General features: G+C 41.9%; 1 protein-coding gene across 1 annotated transcript in view; it reads right to left on the bottom strand.

The window, feature by feature from the left end:
• The window catches only part of LOC148474932 (capping protein, Arp2/3 and myosin-I linker protein 2-like), a 970,125-nt gene that overhangs the window by 77,955 nt on the left and 878,035 nt on the right, over positions 1-14,135 (bottom strand). Inside the window, exon 32 of the mRNA XM_088457971.1 lies at positions 2,931-3,002. Within this exon, the coding sequence (XP_088314097.1) occupies positions 2,931-3,002 (72 nt within the window). The remainder of the gene's footprint in view (positions 1-2,930; positions 3,003-14,135) is intronic.

The following is a 14,135-nucleotide window of genomic DNA, read 5'->3' as shown; positions in this document are numbered from 1 at the left end:
GTGAACGCTGCCTCTTCTCGTGTTATGTGTGTGTCTGTGTGTGTATATGTGTGTGTGTGTAAAGTAGGAGTAAAGGCAGCACTCAGAGGGCCTGATTCAGTAGTGCACGCAGATTCCTGATGTTTGGGAATCTGCACAGGCCCCATTCTGCGAGTGTGCAGAATGGGTCCTGTTTAATCACACGCAGACCCTTGTATGCATCTGCTTGATTGACAGGAAGAGACATTTAAAGGGTGGTGTGGGGGCAGCTGCTGTTCCTGGAAACGGTGTGTCCGCCTCATTTTCCAGGAGTGGCCAGCCCAGGGACTGTGTTAACGTACACAGTTTTATGGGCTCGTATGCAGGCCAGGCTGAGTAAGCTGAGGCTTACTCAGCTGGTTGGGTGCCTGATGCCGTCCACCATCGCGACCATCAACCACCGATGGTCGCGATGGTGATCCCAGCCTGTGACCTCGGTTGCAGTGCTGGGATTGCAAATGCAGCAGGGGGTGTCAACCACCTTCTGCTGCATTTGCATTACTGCAAGGATCGCAATCAGGCCGTATGTCACTAATTTAGGATTTTTTTAATTTTTTTATTTTCAAATGTAACATTCCCCCCACATATTGGCCACATCCCCAATTCAGTACAGGGGAGAGGGGGGTGCAAACCTTGCTCAGGGCACCATGGCACCTAGCTACACCTCTGACAGCAAGTTGAGGGTTTTGTTGGTGAGTCTCTGCTAGAATGCCGTCTGTTTGAAGGACCCACCATCTGAAGCATGGCCATTCTTGCCAACATCCACAAACTAAAATTTGTAGTTGGCATTCACCACTGCCATGAGAACGATGCTGAAGAAACCTTTGTAGTTGTAGAACTATGATCTGGTGTTGGCAGGTGGGTTGATGCGGATGTGTTTTCCATCGATGGCTCCTCCGCAGTTAGGGAAATTCCAACGTTGTTCAAACTCTTCAGCGATGCTCTTCCACTCCTCCACGGTGTTTGGAAACTAGAAAAATAGTAAAAAATTGGTTAAAACATGACTATAATTTTTTTTTCCATTTTTTTTTTCAAATATAGAATCCTACCCAACAGCCTGATATGTCCTCCACGCTGGACCTAACTTTGATCACGGACAGCGAGGTGGAAAATTCTTCCCCAGTGCCAACAAGCATTCAACACCCCCATCAAGTTCCGCACGTCCCCAACGGAAAAAAAAAACGGGAAAAAGCAGCAGCAGTACTCTGAACAGGAGGACATATTTCTGCAACAAGCGGAACGTATCCTTCAGAAGCTGCCGGATGACATCGACGATTTCACAGCACATATTAACAGTAGAATGTGAAAAATGGATGACCCAACTAAGAAAAATTTCCACAGGCTCGTGTATGAGCTATTGATAAGGTCACTAAATAGCAATTTACAAGACTCTACTTACATTGCAGACCCACTTCTGTATTCGCCTGCCCCAACCACCAATGTGAGGCCCCCCCAGCCCAGTTGGAGATTAATCCCCCACCCAGTACCCCACCCACAAGCCAGACTACTTATACTGCACTGCTGGAGATAGCAAATGATTTGCCCCGTTATTCGAAAATGTTAGGTATTTTTTTTTTATTGGTGCCTGTACTATCACCAAATTTTATCACTCCCAATAAGTGCTGCTGTATGGTATATAGTGGTGATGACGCTGATTGGACAAGGTCACTAAACACATGGTGCAAGTACAGATTGATGGAAGCCGGGGCCGCAATCTGTACTTGTGCCATGTGTGTATTGGCCTGTTCAAACTGGCGTCTGACCCACTGTATAACATACAGCAGCCTACTGATAATATTTGGTGATAATGCTGTTTTCTACACATAATGTAAAATTGATATATAAAAAAAACACATAAAAATGTTATTTAATACTGTGCAGTGTTGTTGGCACAGTCTTGTTAATGCAGCCTTATTGGCTGTCAACACAGTTAAAGAGTTAAAAAAAAACCTTTTTCACAAGAAATAAATGTGTTTTTTTTTCTTACCTTGCAATACTGGTACTGCAGCACTTTAACGAAAGCCTTGCAGGTCTCTAGAATGATGACGACCAAAGACTGAGGGAGTTGAGGGTCCCAAACTTCAGGTCTTCCAGTGACCTTCCTGTAGCCAGGTACCTCAGGGTAACCACCAGTCTCTCTTCAGCAGGGATTGCCCTCCATTGTTGTGTCCTGCCTCTGGATGTGGGGGGTCACCATACTCAGCAATTCCTGGAAAGTGGTGTCATCCATGTGCAGGTAGTTGCGGTAGTCGTCCGGGTTGTTCTCCTTGATCTCCATCAGCAGGGACATGTGAGAGCAAGTATCCCTTTGCAGCAGCCACTGCTTGGTCCAGCATGCTCTCCTCCTCTTTCGCTGGGCTCTTTCCTGGATCACCTTGACCCCAGCTTGGGCGACCAACACTTTATACTGATAGGGATCCATCAGCACAGAATTCAGGACAGGATAGAATGCAGGTAGCACACACTTGCAGGTAGAAGACACTTTGTGAAAGCCAAATACAAAGCAGAGCACAGTAGCAATGTACAGGGTTCAGCAGGTATACACCTAGTCTCACTAGTAGCAAAGCAGAATGTGCACAGGGTTAGAATGGAGCCTGTTTTTTATACCCCCTAGCTAGCCCAGCCCATTATTTCAGTTTCCCTCCAATCGTGAGGATCTTCGTGTGTTGTTTAGTAAACTCATGATCTATCGGGCACGATCTCACAATTTGGTCCTCGACACGTTGCACGATAGATTGTGGAATCGTGTGTCAAATTGGCAGCTTTTTTGACCTAATCGTGCTCACGACTGCCGGGGAGTTCCAGGGGAGAGTTCAGGGGAAATCGTACACATCTTGGGATTGTGAGCACATTGCTATGTGTGTAGGCACCTTTAATCTTAAGTTATCCCTTAAAGGTAGTATTTACGGTACCTGTTGACATTGAATGTGTTCGAATCTTCAGTGAAGGTGGTGAAGAGTCAGCAGAACTATCCACAATGTCTCCTGTAAAAAATAAAGAAAAACATAATTAGTTACTAATACTTGCTACTTAAAATTTCAGAATATGCACAATTGATGATGATCCCTACAATTACACTTACAAGTGACATGAGGGCATGGGGATAACTCTCTCAGTTACATTATCTGCCTGGCAAATGTAATGTTTCTGCTGCTACCAGTAAAAAATAAATAAATAACTGTATTCTATTAGTACTTTTTTCAATATACAGAATGAAACTACTAGATGTGCTTAATTTACTTTGGACCTTCAGAGAATATTTATCAAACAGAGAAAAGGCCTACAGTATGTCTGGCAAAAACTGATTATTTTGCCTGAGATAAGTATTTTTTTAAAGTTTGTCATAGCTACAGTATCAAGGAGTTTATGCTGATGTTAAGATTTGCTAGCCATCTCCGGTTATAGCTTTGATATGGAATAGCCTATTTAATAAGTACAATAGAGCATTTTTCCATTATATAATTGTCATTAAAAATTTTTTTTATCAATTTATTTTCTAATTAAAGAGAAAAAAATGTATTGGCAGAACTGCACATAAGTATACTGTTCGAGACTCAAACCTCCCAGCCAGAACTGCTGAAGAAGTTGAGTAACATTCAGCTGCCTTGGTGATAATTTTATTGATACTATATAAGAGGTAATTTTTTATTTGTTTTGTTTTATCTTAGGTTTTCAGAAATAGGTTAAACTGGAGTATCAACATGTGTCCTTCCGGGGATGTAGTCAACTGACCAGCAGTCGCAAGGCCAGCGGTCACAATCCCGACAACAGAATGCCAACAAGGGATTTATGACAGGCGTTGAGATACCAACACCTGTCACAATCCTGAAGCCGGAATCAAGGATGACGCGGGACCGAATGAGGCAAGTAAGGCCCGCCAGTCCACTTAGCCATGGGGGGAGGGTTTAGGTTAGGGGGCTCCCAGGGGGACTTAGGGTTAGGCACCCCCCCAGGAGGGTTAGGCTAGGGGGCGGGGGTTAGGGTTAGGCACTCCCGGGGGGAGGTTAGGGTTAGGCACCCACACGGGAGGGTTAGGTTTAGTTCGGGAAGGGGGGGTTAGGTTTAGGCACGCCTGGGGGGAGGTTATGGTTAGGCACTAGGGGGGGAGGTTAGGGTTAGGCACCCCTAAGTTAGGGTTAGGGGGGGTAGAGGGGAGGGTTAGCTATACTTACCTCCGCTGTAGGGATTTCAGCCTGTCTCATGTTGTTGGGATTTGAATAGGTGGTTAAGCAGCCGCCGGCAATACAAACCCATTCCGTCTCTCCAGCTGCTGTAGAATTACACATTCCAGCATGTCCTACCACAGTTTTAACATCCCTTATAGCAAAACTGTGGCAGGGCATCCTGGGATGTTTAGTTCCACAGAAGCTGGAGCACCTTGTATTGAAAACCCTAGGGATAGATAGATAGATAGATGTATTTTTAAGTTTAGTTAAGTTTGTAGTATGCAGGTACTATAGTACAAACTAAAGTCACCAACAGACATTGTTGTGCCATAAAAAGTTTTAAAAAATTAGATAAAATCAAAAACAAAGAGAGATTTCTACTTGACCACCCAGTAAAAAAGCACTACGATCAATAAAGAAAATAAGAACAAAATTGTGAAACAAGGAGATAAAGGAGGTAATGTGCATTGTTATGCTAAATACAGTAAGAATTATTACATCAATTCCTATCTGATAGATACAAAATCAAAGTATTTAAAAAGGACCCAACTCACAAATATAATAAATAGACTGAAAATAAGGACCAAACTCACAAATGATGCCTAGAAGTAGTATACCACAAATTAACTGTAAACAAAAAATAACTATGCCTGTCTCCATACTGCAAGTCTTCTTCCACATCCCAAAGTTCCACAAATACCTTGATAATCCACATGACAGACCAACACAGTATTATGCATAAATTATTGATATGAAGAACTATAGGTACATATTGACCAATTTCCACATGCATTTGTGTACTCAAAAAAAAGTAATTTAATTGGCACAGGACAAGTGCTGCATATAATTAACAGAAAAGCTGTTTGAATGGAACAATACAAGAGCTGCATAAAAATAACAATATCCAATGGCAACCTGTAATTTTAAATCCCTCTACACCCACTTTGACCATCAGATAGGCTGCAAATATATTAGAAACACACTCTGATGATTACCAACTATTCCAGAAACACAAATACGACAGTTAATTCAACGAATAGAATTAATCTTGACCCACAACTTCTACTTTGAAGGAAACTATCACAGAATGAGCTGTGGCACAGCAAAGGGCACAAGTTTGCGGTCTGTAAATAGATATATACCTGGAAACAATTATCTGTAATCTAAATTTTTTATGAAAACAGTATTGTATCAAATACATTTCCACAAATAGTAAAACAAAGTAGTTAATAAACTCTGATCTACAGTATATGTCACAATAACAACGAATAAAACATACTTCTAGGGATTAGAGTATATATGGGAAAGGAACAATCATAAAGAGTATAATAAGTGATCAATAGTCAATAGTTGATAGAGGGCTAGAAAAAAAACACATCAAAGTATAATACAGAGAGAAGAAGGCGTCGGCTGGCAGAGGCATTTCAGCAGAGGTCACCGTGTGAAGATTAGGAGTGTTCAGGGGAAGGAGGTTCAAGGACATATCTAGATTCCTGCAGGAGGGTCAATATTCTAGCAAATTTTAGAGGTTACTTGTGCTACTCATACACTTAGTGTTTGTGAGAAACTGTTACCTTAACCAGGGATACACAGGATGAAAATGGAGGAGAGTCAGGAGCCATCCATGTACAAGCAATACTAATGCAGGCTAAGGTTAATAGATTACACACATATAAATGGGAGGAAACATTGAGAATGTACAACAGGTCGAGGTTATGAAGGCATAAAGGGGAGTCTAGCAGGGGAATATGTACAGTATACCCGTAACATATATACAAGCAACAACTCTAGACCAAAAGGAGGCCATCTGAGTACAGGACCAAAGCAGATGCCAAAACAAACGTAGAGATTTGTATGCTATTAAGTTCATACAGTCATCAAAACATAGGAAGAAGAATAAGAAAATTGCATGTCTGAATCCCAAAGCACAAGAGAAATATCAGAAATCAAGTAGGGACTGTGTGTAAAAACATTTTAGGCATAACCCCAGTTTCCTTACCATATTCTTTTCCATATCCCCAACCCCCTACCTGTTTTTTTTTCTTCTTTTATACAACTCAATAAATATTAATGATGAACAAAAGAAACATTTCTTGATAAGAACACAATCATAATCTCACCCTACTATAATTCAGGAGTATCAAGAAAGTCCTGGATAGGGCCGGATTAAGGGCTACTAGGGCCTGGGCTGAATATCTTCAATGGCCTATACTGAGAAGGGGAGGAGCTGTAAACTGTGCCGTGTGGGTGTGTATAGTGCCATGTGGGTTTGTACAGCCCATAGGGCTATTTGGGATGTAATCAGGAAGCCAGCGGTCGAAATGCCAACCACCAGCTTCCCGACTGTCAAATCCCTGCAGGGGAGTAATGATAGGCATCGAAATCCCGACGCCTATCATTATACCGAATGAAGGTACTGTAAGCCAGGCAGCGGGAGTGGACAGCTGCGGGGGGGGGGTTAGGGGCTCATGGGGGGACTTAGGGCTAGGCACCCCGCCAGGAGGGTTAGGGTCAGTCTAGGGGAAGGGGGGTTAGGGTTAGGCACTCCCCCCCCGGGGAAGGTTAGGTGTAGGGTGCGGGGAGGGGGCGTTAGATTTAGTCACTTATGGGGCGAGGTTAGGGTTAGGAACTAGGGGGGGAGAGGTTAGGGTTAGGCACCCCTAAAGGAGGGTTAAGGTTAGGGGGGGACTATCACATGGAATGGCTTTGAAACGTTTTTGATATATTTTTATATATTTTTTTCCCTTCTTCTACTGGGCATGTGCAGTAGCAGCAGCAGTACAAGCCGGCCGGTGTGTGTGTCAGGAAACATTGTTTCCTATATTCCACTGCCTTGCTTGGACGGCAGGGTGAGGGTACATCAGCCGTCTTCAGTGGATACTCCCGGCCATTACACGACGACCGTGCTGTGCCCGTGTGAAAGAACCCACCTGCTTCCAAGTATTATTATATTTAACACCCGACAAAAATAAATAAAAATCGGCTGATATTTTGCCGGACGGGGAAAACCGGCATGAGTAAAATAGGCTATACACTATCAGCCCCACTTTCTCCCTAAATACATAAATGTAGAAGAAAATGCAAAAACATTTTACTTACAGGTTTATTTACTTAGCTGTGGATGGAGATAAAGTCAACGAAGATAAGGTACCAGCCAATCAGCTTCTAACTGCCATGTCACAGGCTATGGCCATATTCAATTAGATGCAAAAAGGCGGAAAAGTTTTGCCTGTCCGACTTTCCGCTTACATCGCGTGTTTTTGGCGAATTATTTTTTGTGTGCACCCCCGCTTTTCGTCCTATTAAATTCCAAAGGACGCGAAAACAGAAGCCAGCGAAACTCAAACAGGCAGAAAGTGCTGTCAAAAATGGGGAAATCAGCCAAATACCCAAAAGGAGCACTAACATTGGGGATCAATATAGATAGAAGTAGCAAAGAATAGCATAAAGCAGTTTTTTTGGGGGAAAAATAAGTAGTCCTGTCAAATTTGGGGTACTAGTAAATGGGTACAAGCATATTTTGAAGTTCTTAAAGTGAAGGTTTAAAAAAAATTTGAAAAACACGCCTGCTGCAAGGATCTTCAATTCCAAAAACACCTGTCCCATACTTGGGGTCCCCCTCAAAGTCTATTTTGCTACTTTTTATGTTTGTATCCCAACTTTGAACTTTTTCATCCCCATTTTTTGGGGGTGTTCCTCACTTTTTTTTAGTGATTTATTGACACAGTTATCCTTTGGGGGGCTGTCCCAAGGGTGCAGAGTGGTTTTCTGAAGTTTGCACCCCAAAGCCCCAATTCTGCACTTTTATCCGCCTGCTATTCATAGGCGAAACTTTTCCACCTATTACATTGCATTGACTTTCCACGTACGCAAAAAATGTTTGGAATTGATTACGGAGATAAGTTTCCACTTGGCAAAATTACGTCATCCGCGATACTTTTCCGTGGATTCAACCTTATCGCGGTTAATTGAATACGGCCCTATGTTTGAAAAAGGACAGTAAGGAGCTGGTACCTTATCTCCGTTGACTTTATCTCCATCCAAGGCTTAGTAAATAAATATATATATATATATATATATATATAATTTATGGCTGACTGTGTGACCAGCTAGGCAGATGGTGATCATCATGCTGATGATAGGCCTATTATTATGTGGAGGTCTGGACCTGGAGCTCCATCTGCCCCATTGTTAATCTGGCCCTGACCATTTTGTAGAAAACTGTTAGTTATCAACTACTGTATACAGTATCTGCTGATATGACATCTTACAATGTAAGGTATGCTTACTTTAACCTAAATGTTATATAAAAAAATAATGATAGATAGAAAGATAGACAGCATTGGCGAAAATGCAGGTATGATGTGATTTCTAACCTCAATAGACTGAATTATGTGACTTGCTATAGCACTGTTAGTTTTCAACTGTATCTGTATTCAGGGGCGTAGAGAGCCACGCCGGGCCCCGGTAAAGAGGGGGCGTGGCCTAATTTCAGAAGGCGTGGTCACGCCCCCTTGAAAAGAAAAAGTTTTGCAGCGCCGCACGCCGGAGAGGGGGCGATGTGAACCCCTCAGCGCGGCGCAAAGCCAGTGGGGGGCGCGATCAGTGTGATCACTCCCCCCTTCAGGCATAGGAGATTGCTGTGGCTGCTACTTAGCAGCCGCAAGCAATCTCCCGCTGCAGCCCAGCACACGCTGTGTGCTGGGCTGCTGCAGAGGGAGGGGGGGGGCAGTGCCAGACCCGAGCCCCTGCTGGGCCCCTCTGGAAGCCCGGGCAAACTGTACCCGCCCCCCCCCTCTCGGCACCCCTGTTTGTATTAGTAGTAAACGTGACAATAAGGTAAAGTCTTGTAACATGACAAGCACTATAAGTGCAAATGAAAATAGCCACATATTCTCACTGGAGAAGCATGGATTGCAAAGGTGCAGACTGGCCTGTGAGACCGCGTGAAGCTGTAATGAAATGCAGACTCTGAACAGCCTGGGAGCTGAAATGGTAGCCAAGAACAGGATAGATTCAGGTAACATGTACTGTTGATTTGGCACCGAGGGCTTGATTCATTATGGATCGCTATTGCGATTGCAGCTTCATAATCGAACGCAGCTCTGCTGCGAAAATATGCTAATGAATTCTATCGCAATGCTGCCACACTGCTAGCATAAAGCGCCCACTGCCTCCCACTAGCACTATCGGACATGCCTTGCAAGTCTTGCATACACATTGGAAACATCGAGTACCATCGGCCCCTCACGCACAATTACAGCAGCCCTGACATTACTTAGATATTGTTAACCTCGTGGCACGCAATAAATACTCAAGCTGCGTATGCCGTTGCATTGGCTAATTTATGTAGGCCCATGTAGCGGCTTTCAAACAGACAGGCATGCCTGCATTTCTTCAACCACTCCCCCATCACCACCCCCAAACGCTGACTACCTGTCACTCACCACTCACTCTGCGATGGCTTACCGCACTCTGCGTAATCGCAATGTAATGGCAGTGTAGCCTTCGCGCACTGAGATGTATACAACAATCGACCAACTTTGTACGCTGTTTCAATTGTGATCCGTAATGAATCAGGCCCTGAGTGCTCAGAGAAGCTAGGTAATAAGCAAGAGAAACAAGTGCAGCTCATTAGCCAATACCCTCCAGCTGCAGATAGACAAACCATGGAGTGCTAGAAGTACTGACAGACAAACCATGGAGTGCTAGAAGTACTGACAGACAAACCATGGAGTGCTAGGAGCACTGCAGGAATCAACAATGAGAGAGCTCCACTGCTGGAGGGAGAGTGGTACTGTCGTGGATCGTAACACCTGCATTCGAAGGTTAACACAGCCTACAGCCTGCCATATCAGGCAAAGTGTTAATACAGTCAAGTTTGAATGGTCAAGCAATAATCTATCATAAAATGTCAATGGATTTATTAGGGTAGAAAAGACAAAACTTACTACATTTTAGAGTTAATATGTAATGGCCATTGGATATAAAAACATAATTAATTACTATAAACTTTTGTAGTTCGTATTGTCTACTGTACAGTATGTGAGAAAGCAGAATAAGAATGGAGAGCTCTTGAATTGTATTCAGTGTCTCAGAATTGATATTTTGTCATCTCATACACAATCTATAAACATTTTTCACCTGGTGTCCATTAAAGGCAGTTTATATGCTAATCTGGCATAAATTTGACCTTGGTATGAACTGTAGTTTGTGATATGAAAAAGTATTTGTACTATTTTTAGACAGAGACATAACTTACCTTTCAAAGATCAGGCATATGTTCATATAAAAATCTATTATCATATTATGTTATCATTAAGTCTCATTCAGGGAGATACATTATGCAATTACTGTAGATTCCCTATACATCTGTAATTTAGAATGCCCAAGCCTTGTGCATTTGTTATCCTTAAATTTAACTTGGCACTCAGATTTCTCAAATAATGAAATATGAAGAACGTCTTATCCTTGATGACAGTATTTTGTGTAAATTCACCTCCTTGCTAATTGGCTGGAATGACAATTGTCCTTTTCTCTGGACAAACCTTAAAATAACTATTAATCCTAGATTTTAAATTGAGTTAAAATTCAAAGGCTACAGTATTTGGCCTCAAAGAAACATGGACATGTTATTTACCTGACCACTTGAAATGTAATTTCCTTCCCCATGGGATGTTGCTTGGCACTATAACGGTAACTGTTCTGTTTTCACAAATCTTTTATAGATATAAATATTTTTATATTAATTCAGTAATATTACATATTACTGTGACGGGAATCTTATGAGAAGCCAAACTTCTGCATGTGATATACTTTTTGAAACATTGTGACAGATTATCTGTATTCTGTTTAGATAATTGACACACTCAGCATTTTGTGGGCATAAGTATCTATTTTCTGCAGTAGCAAGATGTTGGCAATTTAGCTAGTCAATTTAAAGCAGCAATAATTTAAAAGATGAAACTAGGTTGCTTAGGATACAGCTTGAGCGGAGCATAGGTTTTATAAAGTTGATGCTTCATGGAAGTGGAGAAGTAGATGCTGGACAAGTTGGATGATCTAATAGAGAGGTAAACTGATAGAATTGTGTTAAGGTTCACCAATGGAGGTTGGATGTGATTAAATGTACAGTAGGTTGACATCCTTACAAGAATATTTCACCAGATATACATTGTGCGTGTCATCTTGGATAGATAAGTGCCACAAGTGACACGTTTAGGGAAGCTATATTCCACATTCCAACCTGGCCAAACAGGTACATATAAATATAATAAATACATGTTAAGGCATTTTGAAAGTCAGTGCTGCCATGTAGCGAAAACCTAGGAGGAGATCAGTAATCTGTTGCATGCACAACTGATATTCAAGAAAAGAAAAAGAGAAGTATTGTCTCTTTGTTGGCGCACATGTAGTTAAATAAAATATTACTTATTATATAAATATTTAAAATTCACTCTGTCTTGTTAGTGAAATATTTAATTAAAGGAAAATTTATTATACAAGGTAAACATATCATAATCCTGGTTAATTCTATAAATTTTTTAAGCAACAAACTTGTCTCCTTGTCTGCTTTAATGAAAGGATTTGTATAGGAACTGTGCTTAACCAATTAGTAAATATTGAAATCATCCCATACACAGACAATTTAAATCACAATTGACATAATTTATTAAGATATACACATACAGTCAGGTCCATAAATATTGGGACATTGACAGAATTTTCAGATTTTGGCCTCTATTCACCACCACAATGGTTCTGAAATGAAACAAACAAGATGTGCTTTAACTGCAGACTTTCAGATTTAATTTGAGGGTAATTACATCCAAATCGGGTGAACGGTGTAGGAATTACAACAGTTTCAATATGTGCCTCCCACTTTTTAAGGGGCCAAAAGTAATGGGACTATCAACTCAAAAGCTATTTCATGGACAGGTGTGGGCTATTCCCCCGTTATTTCATTATCAATTAAGCAGGTAAAAGGTCTGGAGTTGATTCTAGGTGTGACATTTGCATTTGGAATCAGTTGCTGTCAACTCTCAATATGAGATCCAAAGAGCTGTCACTATCAGTGAAGCAAGCCATCATTAGGCTGAAAAATCTAAACAAACCCATCAGAGAGATAGCAAAAACATTAGGCGTGGCCAAATCAACTGTTTGGAACATTCTTAAAAAGAAAGAACGCACCGGAGAGCTCAGCAACACCAAAAGACCCGGAAGACCACGGAAAACAACTGTGGTGGATGACAAAATAATTATTTCCCTGGTGAAGAAAAACCCCTTCACAACAGTTGGCCAAATCAAGAACACTCTCCAGGAGGTAGATGTATATGTGTCAAAGTCAACAATCAAGTGAAGACTTCACAAGAGTGAATATAGAGGGTTCACCACAAGATGCAAACCATTGGTGAGCCACAAAAACAGGAAGACCAGATTAGAGTTTGCCAAACAACATCTAAAAAAGCCATTACAGATCTGGAATAACATCCTATGGACAGATGAGACAAAGATCAACTTGTACCAGAGTGATGGGAAGAGAATAGTATGGAGATGGGAAGGAACTGCTCATGATCCAAAACATACCACCTCATCATTGAAGCATGGTGGTGGTAGTGTCATGGCGTGGGCATGTATGGCTGCCAATGGAACTTGTTCCCTTGTATTTATTGATGATGTGACTGCTGACAAAAGCAGCAGAATGAATTCTGAAGTGTTTCGGGCAATATTATATGCTCATATTCAGTCAAATGCTTCAGAACTCATTGGACGGCGCTTCACAGTGCAGATGGACAATGACCCGAAGCATACTGCAAAAGCAACCAAAGAGTTTTTTAAGGCTAAAAAGTGGAATGTTATGCAATGGCCAAGTCAATCCCCTGACCTGAATCCGATTGAGCATGCATTTCACTTGATGAAGACAAAACTGAAGGGAAAATGCCCCAAGAACAAGCAGGAACTGAAGACATTTGCAGTAGAGGCCTGGCAGAGCATCACCAGGGATGAAACCCAGCGTCTGGTGATGTCTATGCGTTCCAGACTTCAGGCTGAAATTGCCTGCAAAGGATTTGCAACAAAGTATTAAAAAGTGAAAGTTTAGATTTAGGATTGTTTAGTTTGTCCCATTACTTTTGGCCCCTTAAAAAGTGGGAGGCACATATAGAAACCGTTGTAATTCCTACACCGTTCACCTGATTTGGATGTAACTACCCTCAAATTAAATCTGAAAGTCTGCAGTTAAATCACATCTTGTTTGTTTCATTTCAAAGCCATTGTGGTGGTGAATAGAGGCCAAAATATGAAAATTCTGTCAATGTCCCAATATTTATGGACCTGACTGTATAATGTTGCATGGGTTCCAGCAAAAATAAATAAAAAATTAATAATACACAATTAAAAGAGAGTAAATATTTTGTAAAGACTGCAATAATAAAATGTAGCCTTTAAATATCCAATTCTCTGCTGAGAAACACTGCTGTTATTCCAACTTATAATAATATAGCAGTCTGTTGATGAATTGTGGCAATGTCTGTATTATAAATATGTAAAGATACAGTTTCTCACCCTGATGTCTGCACAGTAATTCCGCTGTAATCCTTTAGTAGCCCATTGAGGATGGGACATATAGACAGGGCAACTTATCCAGATGGTAGTGTCCGATAAAGGTCACTGGACCCTCGGCTTCCAACAGCAGTCCCCGCGCTCACGCTGTGTCCACACAGCGAGACTGACGTCTCTGCCATACGTGAGGCTGTGGGTGCAGGGGGGAAGCTGGGCAGCTTATAGCTGGTCACTCGGAAGATTCCGGCAATGTCCAATATGAGTCCTCAGACCGTCGGCTATCTGCCGCGGTAACCTCGCTCACCATGTGTCCACACAGCAAGGCCGGCATCTATGAAGGAAAATTGTGCAGCTGAAGCTATACCAGGGGAGATGAGAGGCTGTAGCCAC

Source organism: Taudactylus pleione, unplaced genomic scaffold (genome assembly GCF_031769625.1).
Source record: "Taudactylus pleione unplaced genomic scaffold, aTauple2 ptg000799l, whole genome shotgun sequence".
NCBI classification, from domain to species: domain Eukaryota; kingdom Metazoa; phylum Chordata; class Amphibia; order Anura; family Myobatrachidae; genus Taudactylus; species Taudactylus pleione.
This window is presented reverse-complemented; position numbering and strand designations above follow the sequence as displayed.